This window comes from Sceloporus occidentalis, unplaced genomic scaffold, assembly GCF_023333645.1.
Source record: "Sceloporus occidentalis isolate IW3139 unplaced genomic scaffold, rSceOcc1.0.p SCAF_6, whole genome shotgun sequence".
Classification (NCBI taxonomy): domain Eukaryota; kingdom Metazoa; phylum Chordata; class Lepidosauria; order Squamata; family Phrynosomatidae; genus Sceloporus; species Sceloporus occidentalis.
In genome coordinates this window covers 121,350,708-121,371,361 of record NW_028316986.1, presented here as the reverse complement: position 1 = coordinate 121,371,361, position 20,654 = coordinate 121,350,708, and the positions used below count along the sequence as shown (strand labels likewise).

The 20,654-nt window shown below is 38.6% G+C and overlaps 1 protein-coding gene across 2 annotated transcripts in view; it reads right to left on the bottom strand.

The window, feature by feature from the left end:
• ME1 (malic enzyme 1) overlaps window positions 1-20,654 on the bottom strand; it is a 161,564-nt gene that overhangs the window by 7,564 nt on the left and 133,346 nt on the right. The window contains exons 10-12 of one of the 2 annotated variants that reach the window (XM_089530832.1): window positions 16,816-16,921; window positions 11,395-11,537; window positions 7,165-7,338 (exon numbers count right to left, since the gene is read on the bottom strand). In XM_089530832.1, the coding sequence (XP_089386958.1) occupies window positions 7,165-7,338; window positions 11,395-11,537; window positions 16,816-16,921 (423 nt within the window). The remainder of the gene's footprint in view (window positions 1-7,164; window positions 7,339-11,394; window positions 11,538-16,815; window positions 16,922-20,654) is intronic. The other variant, XM_089530833.1, reaches the window with a different exon arrangement.

The window sequence follows — 20,654 nt, the reverse complement described above, 5'->3', positions numbered from 1 at the left end:
GGCATATTCCTCCCATTTGATCATTTTTTCTAAGGCAAAAAAGCAGCTACTCCTTTTCCCAGTGATGCTGTTGTTGCGTGCCTTCAAATCATTTCTGATTTCCAATTACTCTAAAGAAAACCAATAACAAGGTTTTATGGTCAGGATTTGTTTATAGGGGGCTTGCCATTGCTTTCCTCTGAGGCTGAGAATATGTGACTTGCTGAAAGTCACACAATAAGTTTGCATGGCTGAAGAAAGATTCAGACTCTGGTCTCAAGTGTCATAGTCCAGCGCTCAAACCACTACATCCTGCTAGCTCTCCCTTGAGGGATATCTTAGCCCTTATAAGGTACAAAGCATGACTTGCATTTGCACATTTGTGAGAAAGCAGTCAAATTGTAATGTCTGTTTTTAGCAATATCTCCTTAGGTAACGTGACTTGCAGCTAAAACTGAAATTCAATCTAAGGATGCTGTCTACACTGTGAAAGAGTTGAACAATAATATTTGAGCTGTAAAAATGTATTTCTCGCTTTTTTCACATTCCTAATCTACCTACTAAAAAAGAAGAAGCCTAAAAGCTGAAGCTCAAGAGCTATGAAGGGGTTTGCTGTTGACGTCCTTTGAGGCTGAGAGAGTGTGCCTTGCCCAAAGTCACCCAGTGGATTTCCATGGCTGAGTGGGGATTTGAACCCTGGCCTCCAGAATCATAGACCAACACTTGGACTGCTACACCACAGCTATGCAGCAAGAAACTGAGGGTAGAAAGTTGATGTATTGACTTCACCTCCTTGAAATTAAGTATAAATGTGTGTGTGTGCATGTGTGTGTAAATTCAAATCTCCTGTCCACTTAGGCAATCCCATTAATTTCATAGGGTTTTCCTGGGCGAGGAAATACAGTGGTCCCTTCCCTTACGCAGGAGATTCGTTCTGGACCCCCGCATAAGGGAAATTCCACATAAGCTCAAGCCCCATTAAAGCCAATGGGGCTCGTGCTTGCAGCAGTATGGTGGCGTGGTGGTGAGCGTGGCGCCGTTTCTTCCAGTGTGGCTTCTAGCGTATGCTGGAATCCGCGTAAGGCATGCCTGCGTATAACACAGGCACACTATACTCAGAGGTAGTTTAGCCAGTCCCTTCCTCTGAAACATAGGCGGTTTACAGACCACCCCTTTGGGGCGGCCTGTACCCGCCCCTTTCCCCGATGGATCGGTGCCTCAGCTGCCACAGCAGCAGCCCTGAGGCCCTGATCCGCCGCTTTTCCAGGCCGTGGAGAAGTGGCAAAAGGCCGCTTCCCCACAGCCTGGAAAGGGGTGTCCTTGGGGATTCAAGCCCTAAGGACACCCTGACACAGAGGGGAAAGGGAGAAAGGGTCCACTCAGCCCCTTTCTCCTTTGTGTCACTGGCGCAGCCGTGTAAAGGCTGTGCCAGCGACACAAAACCAAGAAGGAGTTCCAAAACGGAGCTCCTTCTGCGACGTCAGGACGTCACGTCCACGCTGCTCCATTTGGAGGCGGCGTGGCCGTGACGTCGTAATGGCGGTGCCCATGTGGACAGGGCGCCGCCATTTGTACGTACTCTGTATGTACTAGGGTTGGGGGCGTCTAAAAGAGACAGGCAACCCTAGTATGTACGGAGTACGTACAAAACGGCCCGTCTGGAAAGGGACATAGTCTATAGCACCTGCTATTCATTGGTAGTCTCAGATCCAAATACTAACTAGGGTTGACCCTGTTTAGCTTCCAAGATCAGAAGGGATCTTGAGGTATTTATTAGTAAACACAGCCACTCTATTATCACAAATAGTTTCTAAAAATCTTCATCTTCTGTTTCCAAAGTTTGCATATTGCTGTTCTACTGTCCAAGGGAAAGAAATATCCATGACTTCAGAAGTATTTTATCAGTCTTTGGACTCTAGCAAAGTGTCACTATTCAGCTTGCAGAATAAGGCCCATATTTTAAAAGGAAATGAACACAAATAAATACTTAAATATAAATACAACACTGACAGTGCAACTGGACTTTAAATTATAAGCATATCTATTTGTTGTTACTGTTACTGTGAAGAGAACCTATTCACTGGTTTCATCAATAACTACCTTGGCTTTTTGAAGATATATTTGAATTTCAAATGGAATTATATCTAGAAAGACTTAACTACAGTACATTCAGTTGCAACTATAACTTATTTATGTACATATACATGTATAAGTCTAGAAATGTTAGCCAAAAAAACCTTAAATCAATTTATCCACAGGTCAGTATAATTACTGTACTTTAACTCATCAAAAAAGGAACTATTCCCTTCTCTGAGTATAATGGCAAAAGATAAGAGCTTAGTCCATTCCAAGAAGACCTAAAAGAAGCACTGACCACCTCTACTCTCTCATCCATCCAGCCTTCTGTCAGTTTTGCCTGACAGAATTTGTAAGTTTTTGGCATCATTTTCCTTTGTTTCATCCTTTACATCCTTTGCCACATGCCCCTAAGTTCTATTTATTCATGGGTCATATCAAAACCAATAATTTTGGCCCCTACACCTGCCCTCTACATATACATGAGGCCAACTTATTTGCATGTATATATGGTAATTCATAATTCTCTGACATGTTGGTTCTGCTTGGTATGTCTATAAAAATGCCACTTGTGAAATTACCTGGTAATTGTGCTTATCCGGTACTAGGTTTATCTTTCCAAGCACAAAGCTGAACTTTCTTTTACTTTGTATGAAAATAGGAAGATCTAAAAATAAACCTTCCTGTTCTGACAATTTCTTCTCATTTCTTTTATTGGCTTTAACTAGAGAACTGACAAATTAGAAGATGAAAACTGGGCCGTAGTGAACACTAGGCCACAGTTCACTACTTCTAGTTACAACAATCTGCAGATGTCTCCACTGGCAAGCCATGGCAGAAAGTTTTCCTTTTTATTCTTCTGATTACAGCTGAAGTAAGTACAATTTGAACATGAGAATAACTTTAGTTTGCCACAATATTTCAAAGGAAGGAACTTGGAATTTGGAAAACCACCGCTGAATATTCCTTGCCTAAGAAAACCCAATGAAATTAATGGGGTCACCATAAGTCACACACACACACACACACACACACACACACACACACACACACACATTATCCATGGGTTGGTTCCAATTAGGATGAGCAATTTTGAAGCCCAGGTCCTCTGGCTGAGAGGGCATTAGGATGGCTAGAAGTGCACTCCTAAAAATGGGGGGCTCCATATAAAGTGGTGACCCAGTTCTGGTTGAGGAAAGTTCTTCAGGCTGACTGCTCCTGCCAAAAGTATTCTTCCAGTGGTAGCAAGCAGGACAATCAAGAGGTGATGCATCAAAAATGGTTTAGATATACTCAGTTCAAATCTACTCTATTCTCCAACCCCAAAAGGAAGAACTAGCATTTCTAATGTATCTTTTCTTCACTACCAATTGCCACCAGAGAAAATATAAAAAGATCTGCTGGACTGAAAAAGCCAGCACCTGCAACCCTTCTACAATGCTTCTGCTCTGGCCAGTGAAGCTGACCATGCTTGGGATGAGGCAGTAGATCCATTGCTTCACTCCTCCCTAATCCTATGTAGTCTCATTGAATCCTTTGCATCCTCAGTTTGAAGCAATAGGTGCTCAATAGGGCTAACTCCCACATGCATGATGGCAAGTTATGAGTCTGAAAAAAGTTAAGTTTGTCAAAATTCTAAAATCCAGGCTTTTATTTTTAAAAATTAGAAAATATTTATTATTATATTTATTTATTTTGAGTATTTATACCCTGCTCTTCAGCTACCCTGCTGGATCAGTTCAGACTCTATCAAGTTCACTATTCTGTTTCCCATAATGGCCAGGTAATCAGATGCCTTGGGAAACTTACAAGCAGGAAATAATGCAAAAGCCACATCTTCTGTGTCTCCCACCAACAACAATGCCTCCAATTTTCCAATGCCTCAAAACAGTGATATTTGGGATTATATCCATTGATATCATTGTGTTCCATGAATTTATCAAATTCTTTTTTTAGAGCCTGTAGCAACAAATTCTCTGAGTTAATTATGTGTTGTGTGAGTAGTAAAGTGCTTCCTTTACAGATAAGACATAACCAGTCAAATTCATTCAAGATGTGAATATGCTTTTGTTTCCTTGACACTCTGCAGCATGATTGAAACCAGACCCAAGTGTTCTAATGGTTGTAGTATGACTATAATGAATGAGACATGAAATCAGGTACACTCAAAATGCAATCTTTTACCTACCTACTCTTATGAAGTCCTACTGAATTGAGCAAAACAAATGTGTTACTCCCAGCGAATCTGTTTGATTATAGCCTTAATGAGGCAGCACACTCTCAAAAACCTAGGCGGCAAAATCTGCATTTTGTTAGCCACCTATATGTTTATCTTACAAAATTATTACACAGTCTCTCTCACTTTCTTACACTTTTTTTTAAACTGCTAACATTGTGTGTAAAGAAAACCACTTGCTGCTTACTTCCTCTCAAATTTGACATCAGAGAGACTTTATAGTCCAATGTATGCCCCACCTTTTATTTTGGAAGTTTCCACAGCACTTTACAAATTATACATAAATTGCTTCACTAAACCAAATTAACCAGGCATTGCTTTTAAAATGGACGTGGCAGCTTAGGACACAGAATGAGGACTGCCATATCCAACTGAAATTACAGAGGAAGGATTTTAGCAAAGGGTATAAAATTAACCAAGTTCCTCTCCAATGGATCGCTGCCCATTTTGGTTTTTCAAAGCTAGTAGAGAGAGCCTAGCCCTTGATTTACACAAATAAAAAGTGTGAAGAAAGGTTGCTCGAAGAAAGGCATTCTGCCAGCAAATTTAAATACCTGGTTTAGCGAAGCCAATGATGGAATTTCCAAAAGTTAAACCTCAGAACAGGGGGAAGCAAAACAGCACCACATTATTCACTGGAACAATACAATTTAGTGTGTTTCATGATTTCATATTTGGATGACAGGATCTGAGGTCACTGTTCCTCCTACAAAAAAATTACTGAGGAGGCAGGCACCAAAAATTAGGACTGGAGTTGTAGATGACAGCTTCTTGACATCTGGGAGCCATATCCCAGAGGCCTCACCTCCAATCCAATCCTTCCCCGCCCCCCCCCCCTTGACTTCATGGAGCAATTTTACCATTTTTCAGCACTCCTGGTTGTTTTAGCCCAGGGAGGCTTCCTCCCCCCCCCCCCCCAAAATTCAGATGTAATATCCTGGAAAGCATGGAAGGATTTTCTAAATCAAAAAAGAAAAACAAACTGAAGGTGTTTGGGGAACCGTGGGAGCCACCATGGCCACAGGCTGCATTTTGCCCATGAGGGGCTCTGCTATTTATGGTTGTTGGAATATTTTTATGTTGTTTTCTATACTTGGTGTGGAATGTGATTCACTTTCTTAAGTATTCCTAACAAGAAATCAATATCCAATCGTGAAGAATGGCTATTTCAATCTCTGTTTGAAAGAGTTTAATGTGCTTCTGTAAATTTTGTTGGCATTTTAGTGACTAATTGTTTTTACTTAAGTCTTAAGGTTTTGATGAAATGCCCTTAATTAAACAAGAATTTAAATTACTAACAGGCACACATTTGATGGTAGGAATCTGCGTGTTTACAATCAGTGTCCTCATTTTCACCACTACCTTCTTTATACAATACAGTGCGCCCGCGTTTTATGTGGGTGCGCCATACACGGCTTTCAGCATATGCTGAAAGCCATGCCGAAAGAGCCCTTTACATGCCCTGGAAGAACTCATGGAGCACGCGCCTGTGGAACAGGCGCACTGCCGTGCCACAGCCCACCATGCACACAAGCCCCATTACTTCCAATGGGGCTCCAGTATACAGTGATTTCCCCTTACATGGAGGGATCCAGAACGGATCACCATGTAAGGGGAGGGCTCACTGTACTATCTTTTTAAAGTGGGAAATGCTGCAATGCATATTTCTGTCAGGCTATCAGCATTTCTATGAAGAGGTGTATAATTAAATCAGAGTTAAATACACACGCAATATGTATTTAGTATTAACTACTACACTAGGTATTTTGCCTATATGTTTATTTAGTCCTCTCAAGGGAGAAAAATATGTTTAATTTAAAAACTGGTTGGCTCAATCTGTTGAAATTTTGTTTCAGTTACACACAAAGGCAACCATTCCACATACTTTATCTGTTTCATTGTTGAGATTTAACAATGAATATTTCTTAGGTTAAAATTACAGGGAAACGAACAAATGCCTTTATTGCAGGGTCTGGCAGCAGTCCAATGGATTTTATAAGATATTCTCGATAGCAATATTTATTGAAGCCAAATATAGTCAATAGGCTTCCTACAGAAGATGATTATAACTGAGATAAGGTGTTAAAAAAGTGTGCTGAGAATACTGTGGACAGTCAAAAAGACAAACAAATAGGTCCTAGCCTGGATCAAGCCTGAACTCTCCCTGGAAGCCAAGATGATGAAACTGAGGCTGTTGAAGACAATAATGCTAGGAAAGGCGGAGCGTAGTAGAAAGAGATGAAGACAGCACTTGAAATGACTAGACTCAATCAGGGAGGTCACGGGCTTGAATCTACAGGACCTAAGCAGGGCAGTGGAGGACAGGGGTGTTTGGAGGTGGCTCATCCATAGGGTCGCCATGAGTCGGGGTCACCTCGAAGGCAGTTAACAATAACAAATTATATAACAGTGCTGTCCGCTCCACACAACACCACTCTTACATGGGGCAGTTATATAAGGTTTGTTGCACCGTTGCATCATTGCTGCTAGTTAGTGGTATTATTCAGCATATCAAAGGCCCTATACAGACAGGCCAAAATAAAGCTGCTTTGGGCCACTTTGGAGGTATGCTGTTTAAATGATGCATGCATCCTAAGAGTCCAGAAGTCACGCCAAAGCCACAGTCCAGTCCTAAGGACTGGAGCACAGCTTTGGTGCAGCTTCCGAACTCTTAGGACACATGCATCATTTAAACAGCATACCTCCAAAGTGGCCCAAAGCAGCTTTATTTTGGCCTGTCTGTATGGGGCCAAAGTAGAAGCAAAAAAAAAAAGAAGAAGAAGAAGAAGAAGAAGAAGAAGTCATTCTAGCATCTATTTAAAAGTAAATAAAAGAATGAACACTTAGTTAAGCATACAAGGAATAGCTAGTACCTCTGCAGTAGTGAGGAAAACATCTTCACTTATATGTTTAATTCCACATGAAACAACTGCAAGGGCAACTCCTGGAAACACGTAGGCATTGTTACCCTGCCCAGGAAAAAATATTCGTCCATCTGGGAGAGTGACTTTTTTAAAAGGGCTTCCACTTGCAAAAATGCCACGCCCCTGAAACATACAAGAGTAATTTAGGAGATCTTACCAGTAAGCATAGCATTGAAAAGGTTGTCATAACATCATCTATATCTAGAAAGCACTGTTTTAAAAATAAATTAACTATATTGGAACTATAAAAATCAACACACCCAGAATCTTAGTATTCTTAACATGCGCTGTTAAATATCATTGTTTTGGTATATGCTCAGTATCAAGGCAAATTTGTGAAGCTAATATAGAACCAGTATCTCCACTTTATATCCATTTCCATAACTTTATCATTATGCCTGTTTGTTTTTTGGCATATTTCTGTGATTTATGGTAAGAAAAAAAAAGTTCTTCTCATGTGTCTTTTTCTGCCTTTACGGAAGCTGGAATTAAAACCTTGGGAACTAGTTTCAGCCATTAACATAAGTATAAGCCCACAAAACAGAGTTCAAAACTCTGGACAAGTCTTCTGATACCTTTAGGTATATATGAAGGTATATATATAAAAATAATGTATGTTCTCCTAGGAAGGGTCAGGATGGTTTGCAGTAAGACAGTAAAATGTCAATGATGATGGCTGTTTGTATTTGGTTACATTTCTGGGATATATGATAATAAACTGGCATTATGTCCTTTTTCATGGGATTTATATGCTATTTTTCCCTTTTGCTGAAATTCTATTTTCTATAAAACGATTGTCTTAAAGACTGAGGTCCTCTTTTATGTATGGCTAATGTAATTTGTAATGGTGCCACTGTGAATCTATAATACTAGTTGTGGCTGTAACTCACATCTATTAGGACTAAATCAGGATAGAACTACAGGGAGTGGGGTGGGAGGAGGAATAAGAGCACTGCAGCTCTAAATACGGTAAATATTCTGGTACCCTCATGAGATTTCCCTTCAGTCCAAAAATTTCTAGTACTGCAGAGAGAGAGAGAGAGAGACTGAAAATCTTCTGCATGGTTTGCTACATTCACATGCCTTTACTAACTTTGGCTGTCCCTTTTCTTTGGGTGCCTAAACTGTATATCTAAATGCACAACTGAAGTTTTATATTTCTATAATGCTAGAAATTTGGAGAGTGAAAGAAAGTTTCATGGGGGGGGGGGTTTCAGAACTTTTATTTGGGAGAATCATGCCCTCATTTTGCCTTCCTCCCCACAAAACTACATCAAATTGAGGGAGGGCTTTTTTTTAAAGGAGTACAACACTGTGAGTCTATCCAGAAGTGTGTAAAGGATTGGAATCTTAATTATTAAATTTAAATAGAAGGGCCTTTAATTTAGGGTCTTGCAAACAGGACTATAACAAAACATCATCACTGTCTCATTATCCAAAGAACAAGGTTTAATTTGGTGTAGAATTATTGCACCATTTGGTATTTCATTATATGTTTAATTCTGGTCACCAGATGGAGCTGCCCGTTATAACTGTGCTTTTAAAATATTTGCATTCCTGTTTCATTCCTGCTGCGCACTCCAGTGTAGACTTTTCAGTAGGCAAATAGGATATGCTAAATTTTTGTTCTATTTACAGAAGTATCAAGTTAGCCTAAGAGAAATTCAAGGTGGAAAACTTGTAACCCAATAGTGAAAATAAACAGTTTTGTCTCATACGCAGCATGTAACATTTTGGTAACATATAGTTTTATTCCAAGTTCTTGCTCCAAAGCAATGGACCAATTTAAAAAGATGGTTCATTTATTAATTATTTTTCCGTTTTCATGCATATCAATAACATACATATTAAACACCACAACTAGAAATCTTTGCGAACCAGTGTTTATTTTTTGTTTAAAATCAGTATGTAGAGAGATCTTGTAGCACCATTGAGACTAACTGGAAGAAAGAAGTTGGCAACATGAGCTTTTGCAGACTTAAGTTTAATTCCTCAGATACAACTGATCGAGTAGAAGGCCAGGGGCAGACCTATATATGCCATTAGTATGTGAGAATGTCAGTTCAAATACAGAATCCTTTGTGTATGGAAATGAAGTGGCAATATAGTTTTAATGATAATCGTTGGTCAACAAATGCAGTGGAAACTAGCCTGTAGGTGAGGACCATAGATGAGTGTGTGACATTTTCACACACTGATGGCATATATAGGTTTCTCTCTGGCTTTCCACTCCATCAAATACATCTGTGGAAGTAGACTTAAGTCTATGAAAGCTCACACTGCCTACTTCTTTCTTCCAGTTAGTCTCAAAGAATCCCTTTGCATACTGATTCTACAGCTATTGTTTAAAATGTATCTGATTATGTTTATCTACCTCATGGATGAGGAAGCTGACCTGGTATGCTTTACAGAAACTTGGCTGGGAGACAATAGCAGCCTGACATGGACTCTGGTTCTCTAGTAGGGTATTGTGTTAGTGAACAGATGAGGGAAAGTGGGAATGGTTATGGTCTATAAAGACCATCTTAATCTGACCAGATTACCTATCAGGGAGCTGAAGTACATTGAGTGTGTATACCTCAGCCTGAAGACCAGAGTCAGACTTGTAATTCTATTAATGTGCCATCCACTCCACTGCCTATTAGACTTTCTCACCAAACTCAAAGTGGTCTCAGGGTTGCTGTTGGAATTGCCCAGACTTTTGATCTTGGGTGATTTCAACATCCCATTTGAGACTAGTCTGTGGAGTGCAGTCTGTCACGTGCAGCTCATAGCATCTATGTCAAACATGGGCCTATCCCAACTGGTCTCAGGGCTCACACATTCTCCAGGACTCACTCTTGATTCTGTTTCAGTTCAGAACACATAGATTTGTGGGCACGGGTGATTAATACCTCCAAGTTGTCATGGACAGATCATCTTCTGGTCAGAGTTAGTATCATAGTTACTATATGTCCCTGCAAGGGTGGTGGACTTATTACGATGGTCCACCATTGAAGATCTATCAGGATTCTGGAAAGCCCTAGAGGGTTTTATGATTCTGTTGAACCCCTGGCCAATAGATGGAATCAAGAGCTAAATAGGGCTATTGACATTATCTCCCCCAAATATCCTCTCCAACCTGTTACTAAATGGGCTCCTCGGTTCACTGAACACCTCAGGCAGCTAAAACAGGAATGATGACAGATGGTGGAAAGCCTGGCTTATATCTGACACGACATGAACTTCCTGACAGTAAGGGCTGTTCGACAGTGGAACAAACTCTCTCAGAGTGTAGTGGAGTCTCCTTCCTTAGAGGTCTTCAAACAGAGACTGGATGGCCATCTGTCAGAGATGCTTTGATTGTGATTTCCTGCATGGCAGAGGGTTGGACTGGATGGCCCTTGTGGTCTCTTCCAACTCTATGATTCTATGATACAGAGAACACCTTCCTTCCTATAAAGTGACAATACATGCAGCAAAGAAAGCCTTCTTCTCTGTACATACTGCATCTTTGAACTTATGTCCTGCTGAATTATTTAGGATAGTGAGGGGTCTGACTCAGGCAACTTTGCCTGTGAATCCAATTCTAGAGCCCTCAGCAGTTTATTATGATGCCTTTAATGATCATTTCAATATCTCAGATAAGAGCTGTTGGCAATGCAGTGTCCAGCAACTCTGTGAGTAGGACTGCACTGGATCAGTTTCAATTGGTGAGTACTCCACATATGGGCATGCTAGCAACTACTTGGCTGGTCGTCCAGAAAGGAGATGCAGTCACATCTCAGCTACAACATATTATTAATGCATCTCTCTGGGAGGGATGTTTTTCATTTTGCTTAAAAGAAGCAGTGATATGAACACTTCTGGGCAAAAAAAAAAAAAAAAAAAAAAGTCCTAATTGCTTACACAGCATTTTCAGTTGAAAACTACTGGATTTTGCCAAGTAATATGACTTTCTAATGGTCACATGTTCGTTTCCAGTGACTACCTTTAAAAATAATGTTAGACAGAGCCTTCATTTTTGAAATCTTATCTACAGAGCATGAGGGTTTAAATACCTTATTTTTATATATATATATATATATATATATATATATATATATATATAAAAAATTAACATCTCATTACTCTACCTGGCTGCTGATAAATCCTTGTGTATTACTTCCAGCTAAGTATAAATAAACTTTCTTGCCTTACCTCAGTTAGATGGTAGCAATCCTCAGCAGAGCATTCTGCTTTGCTAGTTGGGTTACTCAAGGCAAAAATTATTGGCCGCTTGTTGAATGAAGCCATAGCCATGATGATATTTTTTGTAAATGCTCCACCAATGGCAGCAACCCCTAAGGAAGATAGAAAAAGTAAAAGATTCTGCTTTGGAATACCATTTTTCTTCATACGCCTCTAAAGATTTTCAGTGAATGTTACAAACAATGTCAAATGGTTTGTAACTGTATTCATTTTACTATGGTTATTTCCTTCTTCTTCTTACTGTTCCATACTTAAAAATATACAAATTGCTAATCAGACATAATGATTTCTGAATTGCTGAAGATAGGAAACTGTAGACTGAACTACAGTTTACAAACGACACTGAGATGCTGCCCCAAAGTAGCTCACACTTGGAACATCGTGACCGTACTCATATCAGTCATTTACATGGGATGGGGATGAAGAAATAAAACAGCCTGTTAATTTCAAGATGTTAACAACAACAAATTAACAGCCTCTTAATTAACAAAGGGCAATCTTGTCAAAAAGCTACCATTTTTGACAGCATCTCCTTGTTGGCTATAAACTGCAATTCCACTGTGATCATATAAAATAGAGTGGCATGAGATTATAGGAAATAATTATGCATTGCCTGACATGCTTGAACAAATGTCATACCTCTCTTAATAAAGGGCAGATTTCACTTTTTCTTATTGCTTTCACTAAGATGGCCTATACAGGCTGAGTATCTCTTATCTGAAATGTTTGGCCCCAGAAGTGTTTTAGATTTTGAATTTTATTATTTATTTATTTGGATTTTGGAATGTGTGTGTGTGTGTGTATTTGTATATAATGAGATATCTTGGAGATGGGACACAGGTCTAAACATGAAATTCATTTATGTTTCATATAAAGCTTATACAAAAAGCCTGAAGGTAATTTTATATACATTATTTTTTAATAATGTTGTGCATGAAGCAAAGTGTGTGTACACTGAAGCATCAGAAAACAATGAGGGGACTATCTTAGCCATCCATGCAGATAATTTTTGATTATTTAGGATTTCCAGATAAGGCATATTCAACCTGTATAATACAGTAATGAAATTTTCCCACTGCAAATATATGTAGGACAATTCAGGTTTCCTACGGCTTCAGCCTTTGTTAAGAAAGTAAAAATATTTAAATATTAAAAATATCAAAGCCAAGGCTGTTAGGCTCTAGCTTTAAATCAGCAGAATTGCAGAACTGTGTCTTGTCTAACTATGCTTCTCTAAGAACTGAGACTGATTCAAAAAACAACACAAGTAGCTTGCAGTTTAAACAAAAGTTTACTAATGGCTTTAATCTATATATAAATAGAAGGTATATACTAATCTAACTAATGGATAGTTTAGATAAAGAAGAAATCTTTATCTCACCATCTTTCAAAAAAATGTTGAGAGAGGAAGAAGCTGGGGAATCCAACAGGGCAGGAGAAAATCTTCTTGTGTGAGAGAGAATACTTCCCAAAAGGGTGTATGACCTGAATCACATGGTTAGTTTACCAATTTGCAAAGTTATTGTCCTGTGATTCAGTAGGAGCAAATGGGATGTTTGAATGAGGGGAGATAGAGGGTTTGCATACTGGGCCTCATTCCCATTATGTTTTAAACCGCTTTGCAAACTGGTTTGAAGTGGTTTAAAAGACCCTTGTTTGCACTTGAGCTGAAGCGGTTTGGAGAGGGGGGGGAATGCACTAGACCCATTTAACACACTTCTTTTTGATGCTCACTTTTTCTGTCTTTTGCAACAAATCGATTCAGCACAAGTGTGAATGGGATGTGGATCCAAATCAATTTAATGATGTAATCAGATGATCATCCGCTGAAGAGGGTCCCTTTGGAATCAAATCATTGGTCAATGTGAACAAGAAGTTGGTTATGTAACAACAAGAAAATGTGATCTGAGCAAATGAAGTGTGAACCATGCTCCGTTGTTGAATCAATCCATCGATTCGGATCACAAACTGATTTATTTGTAAGTGGGAATGAGACCTAAGAAATTCTATCTATCTAATGAGGGGAAGAGAGAATGTAAAAAACCATCCAACAATATGGAAGCAATCAGAGTATACTGCCAAAAAAGCCTTGCACAGAAAAAGTATTGTGGGACATTTCTGGCACACAAATTAAGAAGATTTGTGATTTTGTTAAGAATATTAACCACTGTGAAGTCGAAGGCTTTCACAGCCAGCATCCATAGTTTTTTGTGGGAAGACAGCTACATAGCCCCCCAAACCCACAAAAAACTATTAACCACTGTCTTTGCCAATACTGTGTAAAACTCTCAGAAGGCCTAAGATTTGTTGCTAGATTTCCTTTGCCAGCATGAAATGTTTAGAATTTAAATATCATCCACAAAATGAGATTTTATATACAGTAGATTTGCAGCAACATTGCATTGGTGTTTCAGACAATGCAGTTGCAAAATATTTGCAGCTGTGTTACCAAAAAGTAATTCATTTATTTTTATTTCTAATTACTTATACTATTTACAAAATGTAAACATATTTGAAATAGATGAAGGTGTTCATCAAATTTTTCGCTGTTCAACAGGCTTGCCAATATTTGATTTCACAACCTGACTATGGCTTCCAATGTCTTCTGAGAAAAGAGGAATCTTGGCTTAAATCACTCATAGACAAATGGCATAATCCACTAGTGTCCTATAGAAACTGCAATGAGACTCACTGTACAATTTGTCATTTAAACGGAGGTCATGTCTCCAGTGGACTATGTACAGACTGAGACATTTAAGAATCTGAAATAATCACAAATTTAATTAATCTGTATTATGTACTTTGAGCAGATGTGTAAAAATAGCTCTAGACTCAGTCAAATTCATACCAGCTTGAGAATGTAATCTTTCTTTATTACTGGGTTTTATTTATTTATTTTTTTGAAGGGGGTAATTTTGTTTTGCTTTTCGCTCTGAATTCTTAAGACATCTCAAATAATGTGCAGTTCAAAGGTTGGTTCCTAACATTTTTAAAGACTAATTGGTTTAAACAAAAGGTATTGGCTCATTTGGTCTAGGTTTTATGTGATGTTTCTTCAAGACAGTTAATGGGGGAAATGACAACCGTTTCCAGCCAAAAATAAATTAGAAAATATAATTTTACTTATGCTTTATGGCTACTTTTATTGTCGTATTAAAATAATTGTTTCTGTTCTCAGTCCAGTAATAACAAATCCTCTTCCTGAGCAGTGTCTAGCAAGGCTCCATATATGGCATTTGCTGAGACTCAAGTTTAATGAAAACCTTGGGAAATATCAGACAACATAGCAATCCTAGGTATGCATGGAGAGGTTTTAAACCATTAATCTCTTTCTCTCATACTTACATACACTTATCAGATTTGATTAGTCTTGTTTTGTTTACACAGCACATCTCTCCTGTGCTGTGTATACTGCAAAACATAATACCATTTTGACATTTCCATATTTTGTTGTGTTACAACCTGGAATTGAAATGGATTTAATTGGCTTTGTTACCACTCCATTTACACTGTGAATGTGCAAAATATTTTTTTGTGTGGTCACAAATGTAAACTAAACAAAAACAAACTGGTACTTGTTGGTTTCACCCTTCCCTAAGTGGTAAAAACATCTTTTATAGCAATTAAAGCTGTGAGTCTTCTTGGGTAGTTTCCCATCAGCTTTGTGTAACTGGCTACCTCAATTCTTGCTCATCCGCCTTGTCAAATGTGCTCCAACTCTGTCAGGTTGGATGGGTGACATTGGTAAAAAAAAGCTGCATGCAAGTGTTGCTGCAGATTCCCAATCAGACTGAGGTCTGGGGTTTGATTGGGCCATTTTAAGACCTTTCACTCCACCCCACTGTTACCTGTGTGCTTGACATCACTGTCCTGGTAGAAAATCCCAAGTCGCTTGGAAACTGGAAAAGGTTCTCCTGTTTTTTGTTACATCCATCTTGCCCTAGATCCTGAGCAGTTTTCCAATACCTGCTATGGAAAAGCATCGCCACAAAATAATAATGCTACTGTCATGCTTCATTGTTGAGGATATATTCTCAGGTAAATAAATGTTGTTGGCTCTGTGCCACACATAGGCCTAAATTCTGTTATTCTCGACTAGAGTAGATCCACTGATTCAATCAGATCTACCTGCGGTTGATTCACTATTCAATAGTTAATTGAATACATCTACTGTAGTTGAGACTAACTAACAGGATGGCACCATAGTGTTTTGGTTGTTGCTAAATGTTGTTCAGACGACTTAGACTTATTGCAACCTTATCAGTGAGAGATCTCAAAGTTACTCTGCCATCAACAGCCCTGCTCAGGTCTTGCAAATTCAGGGCTGTGGTTTCCTTGATAGCATCTATCCATTTGTAATGTGGTCTTCCTCTTTTACTACTGCCTTCTATTTTGCCAAGTATCATTTTCTTTTCTAGTGAGTCGTATCTTCTCATGATATGTCCAAAGTACAACAGTCTCAGTCAATTCGGCTTCTTGAGTTCATGCTGGATTTGTTCTAGCATCCATTTATTTGTCTCTCTGGCAGTCCATGGTACCCACAGAACCCTATTCCAGCACATTTCAAATGACTTGATGCTTTTTCTATCAGCTTTCTTCACTGTCCATCTTTCACAACCATATACAGATATTGGAGATATAATGCAAGTGTGGAAAGGTCAAAAAGTCCTGTTTTTGTTTCTTCAGATAAGAGAACCTTTCCCACATGTTTGCTAGGTTTCCCGTATGACTTTTTGCATACTCCAAACAGGCTTTGATATGAGTTTGTTTCAAAAATGTTTTTTCCTTCGCCATTCTTCCATAAAGCTCAGCTTTGTGGAGCATCCAGGTGATTGTTATACCATGGATGGAGTGGTAGCAAGAACAATGAAATCTAAATTCTAGATTGTAAGAGAACAAAATGAAATGTTAAAGGGGAGTGAATACTTCTGCAGGACACTGTATATAATGATGAAGATTGAAATTTGCACATTCTATTCTAAATGCCATGGGTGGTGCAGAATTTGAAAAGAATGGGGAGGATGGAGGTACCAACTATCCTAAATATATGAGGCACAACCTGAAAGGACAAGGATAAGCATAGGGACAGGTTAATAAATTCACTCACATTTATAATTCTTCCTAATACTTATTTTTTAAAAACTAATTTCACATAGTTTGAAAAACTGAAGGCAACTATTTTATAGCTGCTGACACAAGATCCTTGAATGTTTTATGGATCACAGGTTCAGTATCTCTGTATTTATGGTGTTCAAAATCTTTTCTAAAGTTCATACATATCCACAGTGTGTGTGTGTGTGTGTGTACAAAATAAAATGGCAAGCATTAGATGAATCGATAAATAGATATAGATGCAAATATATATGTTACCTATAAGAGCAGTTGGCTTAATTTTATTAACAATGTCCTCTAGATTTTTCATCTCCTCATGCTGATGGGCAAACCGTTGTTTTTCAGTCGTAAGCGAAGCTCGACCCTAAATTATAAAAGAGTTAATTGAGTAAAAAAAAAACAGACTTGCATTTTTGTTTTCTGTTACAATGAAAGGTCTCAATTTTACTTCAAAAACATGTGTCTTCTCTGTTCTTAGCAGCTAGTCAACTTGAACACACTTGCCGCATCTTACAAATATGACTTTTTTTAAAAAAAATTAGGTTTTCACCAAATACAGATAAGAGATATTTCATTAGTAATTTTTGCCATCGTTTGGAAGTATAGTGTTTTGAGGGAGATATGCATCTACACATTTCTGATTGTTTTGATATTTTTTTTAAATTCCCAGTTCTTCTAATCAAAATGAAGCTTAATGAAAACAGTTTAACTTGTGTAAATGCCACAACTGCTTCGTGATGATGGTACAAAATTATTCTAAATGGGTGCTGCCAAAGAAATAAAGACAATTTTCTCTAGAACGCTGACGGGTAAGTTAAGGACAGGTTGACACTTTGTCCTAAAACAATCCACATACATAGTTTTTTGTGGGGTTTTTGGGCTATGTGGCCATGTTCTAGAAGAGTTTATTCCTGACATTTTGCCAGCATCTGTGGCTGGCATCTTCAGATTCTTGTTCTGCCAGATTCTCTGAAGATGCCAGCCACAGATGCTGGTGAAATATCAGGAATAAACTCTTCTAGAACATGGCCACATAACCTGAAAAACCACAAAAACTATGGATGCCGGCCATGAAAGCCTTCGACTTCACAGTCCACATACAGAGAGTGCTTACACTTCCTTGATAATTCAGCACACCACTCATAAGAGATTTGCATATTTCTTTTACAATCACTGGACAGAGAGAATAGTATATTATCCTGTGGAAGGCATATAGTACAGCATCTGTAACTAGGGGATCCAAAAAAGTACAAATACGTATACAAACATGTCAGGGATGATGGGAGTTGTAGCTCTTCACCTCTGGCTCGAACTCACCACCTTGTTACGCACCGGCGCTGACCAGTTTTGGCCAGTGGTTAAAGCTTTGCTCTAAAGCAGCAGAGTTACAGAGAATAGGCTGAAGACCCTGACAAACTCTCCAAGCCTTCTCACTCTTGCTTCCACAGAAGTCTTCCCACTTCTTCAAGATCCAGCTGGCTCTTGTATCTTCACTCAAGACACCAGACAACTCAGTAGTCTTATATAAAAGATCTACTTTATTCTACTATATACAGCTCCAAAACTATCCAATACAACTCCTCACTACTACTATCCACTGCTACTACCCACAAAATACATTGGGATTCATAGCCATTATTATAGTCCTTGGATCATACCACCCACTCTTGTCAGTTTCCACCCAGTGGGCGTGTACATCCACTCTCATTGGTTCTCTTGTTTCTACCCAGAATTAATGATTTCATCATCTCAGCCTTGACCACTTAACAATTCTCAGGTGTGTTCAATTATCCACTTTGCATTTCTGTCCTTGGCATTTAGGACTTTTTAATTCCATTACCTTCTACACCTGTGTGGCTCTTAATTGCTTCTGCTGAGTCATCCTGACTCTCACATACATGTTTTATTTCATTCACTGTATATCCCATGTTGCTTTTTCCTTAACAAGTGGTGGGAATCTAGTTTTACCTATTATTGGATAAGAGGCATCACCATTAAGAACTTAGAAGTTTGTGCTCTTCTTCTTCTGTTTATGCTCCAGTTGTTAGACTGTTTCACCTTTAAAAGGTTTATCTTCCACCTCCATGCTTATTATAAAACAGAACTGTATTCTTTTCTTAACTGGGTTGCTTCTTTGGATTTTCCTTCAGATACTGGGAACCATCCAAGTTCCTTTGGGATGACTGAGTAGGGCTCTCTGACTCACATGCACCACCTTAGGCCTGAAAGCATGGGAACTGGGAATAGCTTCAGAAGTGGGGACAGTTGTGTAGGAGGAGAAAACTGGAATCTAGCACCCAATAAGGTCAAGTTATCCCTCATATTACAAACCACAGATAACCCCAAAAGACATGGTGAAAACAGCATGTTTGACTCCCGCCCCAACGTTTTGGGCTTCAGTATTCATCCCAGTAAATATCTGTTTAAATGACAGTTCACTTCTGGATTCTCAAATAAAGCTGGAGAAACAGCTATTTACCGTTACCATTATTCAAACTGAAGCAGTAATTATAATGTTATTAATTAATAGTATGTAGTAATGTAATAATACTAAGGATGGCTGCATACTTTCAAAGCAAATATAATTTAAGTACCTTTCAGCAGCACTTTTATTTTAATGTGCAAAGGTTATATGGAGGAATATAGTACCATTCAATCCCACCCCTCAAATCGGTCACAAATATTTAATGTGCATTTTATAAACATGAAAATATCCAACTTTATGATGCAATTGAGAGAACAAGACTTTTCAAAGCAGTCCAAACATATGATCATTTTTTTCAGTTTCTATTATACACACACATGAATACACAAAAGTTCCTAGGTTTGTGCTGTGGTGATACAAATTACCTCATTGCTTTTGTTCTCTTTCTTACTTTCTCCCCTAGTCAGTAACCACGAGTCTTGGTATTTAAACAATAGAAGGCAATATATTATCTGCAGCAGTAGATGGCTCCAGGAAGACCACAAGATGTTGCGTGGGTCTCTCACGTGGCTAGCAATAAATATGTTGCTATACTGCTACAGTATTCCAGCTTCTGACTCATGCTTGATTTATGGGGAGATAGCTATCTTTTATGAGCCGCTTCTCTTCTCACATTTTCTGTGAGTCAATTACTGGACTTTAAAGTTAGGTAAATGAATTTCTCTGGGTAACAAGCATTTTCTTAGGATTGTTATTACAGAGCTATTCACACATATGTGCACCTGGTTTACTTTTGTGGCCAGAATGGAAATTCATAGCCTCTTTAGACCATAGTTCTTTTGATTACTTTTTGACATGCTCATGAAGACCCATTTTAGTGCAAAGCAATTGAGCTAATAACATTGCCATTTCAGACACTCTAAGTATGCATGACTCAGATTTTAAGCCTAAGGAAACGCATAAAACATTTGTTTAAAAAAGCCACAAAAATGTCCCACCACCATCTCATAAGCATATACAGTATGACCTATTTATTTCATTGGAAAAAAATTAAGCAAAACATTGCTAAACTATTCAGACCACGTATACCCATCACCCCAGCATCTTTCTCTCAAAAGTGCAATTTGTTCTCCCTCTACATGTGTGTGTGTGTGTGTGCATGTGCATGCGCCTTCAGGTTGACTGTCGAGTTATGGCAACTTCATGAATTTCACAAGGTTTTCTTAGGCAAAGAAATTCAGAGATAGTTTGCCAGTTCCTGCCTCTGAAATATAGCCTACATCACCTGGTATTCGTTGGCGATCTCCTATCCAGGTACTAATCAGGGATGACCCTACTTAGCTTCCAAGATCAGATGGGACATATTGCCTTTAGAATATTTAGGCCTTTGCTAAAATCTCACCATTTTCTAATTTTCTTCATCAGAATGACTGGAGTTAGTTCCCTGCAATCTCAGCGTTTTCCACTAGTTTTCTAATGCCTTAAGCATTTATTTTAGAGACTTTCTAGGTTCTGATATCAAGCTGACAAGCCTGTACTTGCCCAGGTCCTCTTCTCCTCTCTGGAAGATGGGGATATTTTCAGTCTTCCAGCATGTAACTCGTCCCAAAATTTGCAAAAATTACAGACTGCTGGTTGGAAATTACATTGCACATTCAGTTAGCAGCATGGA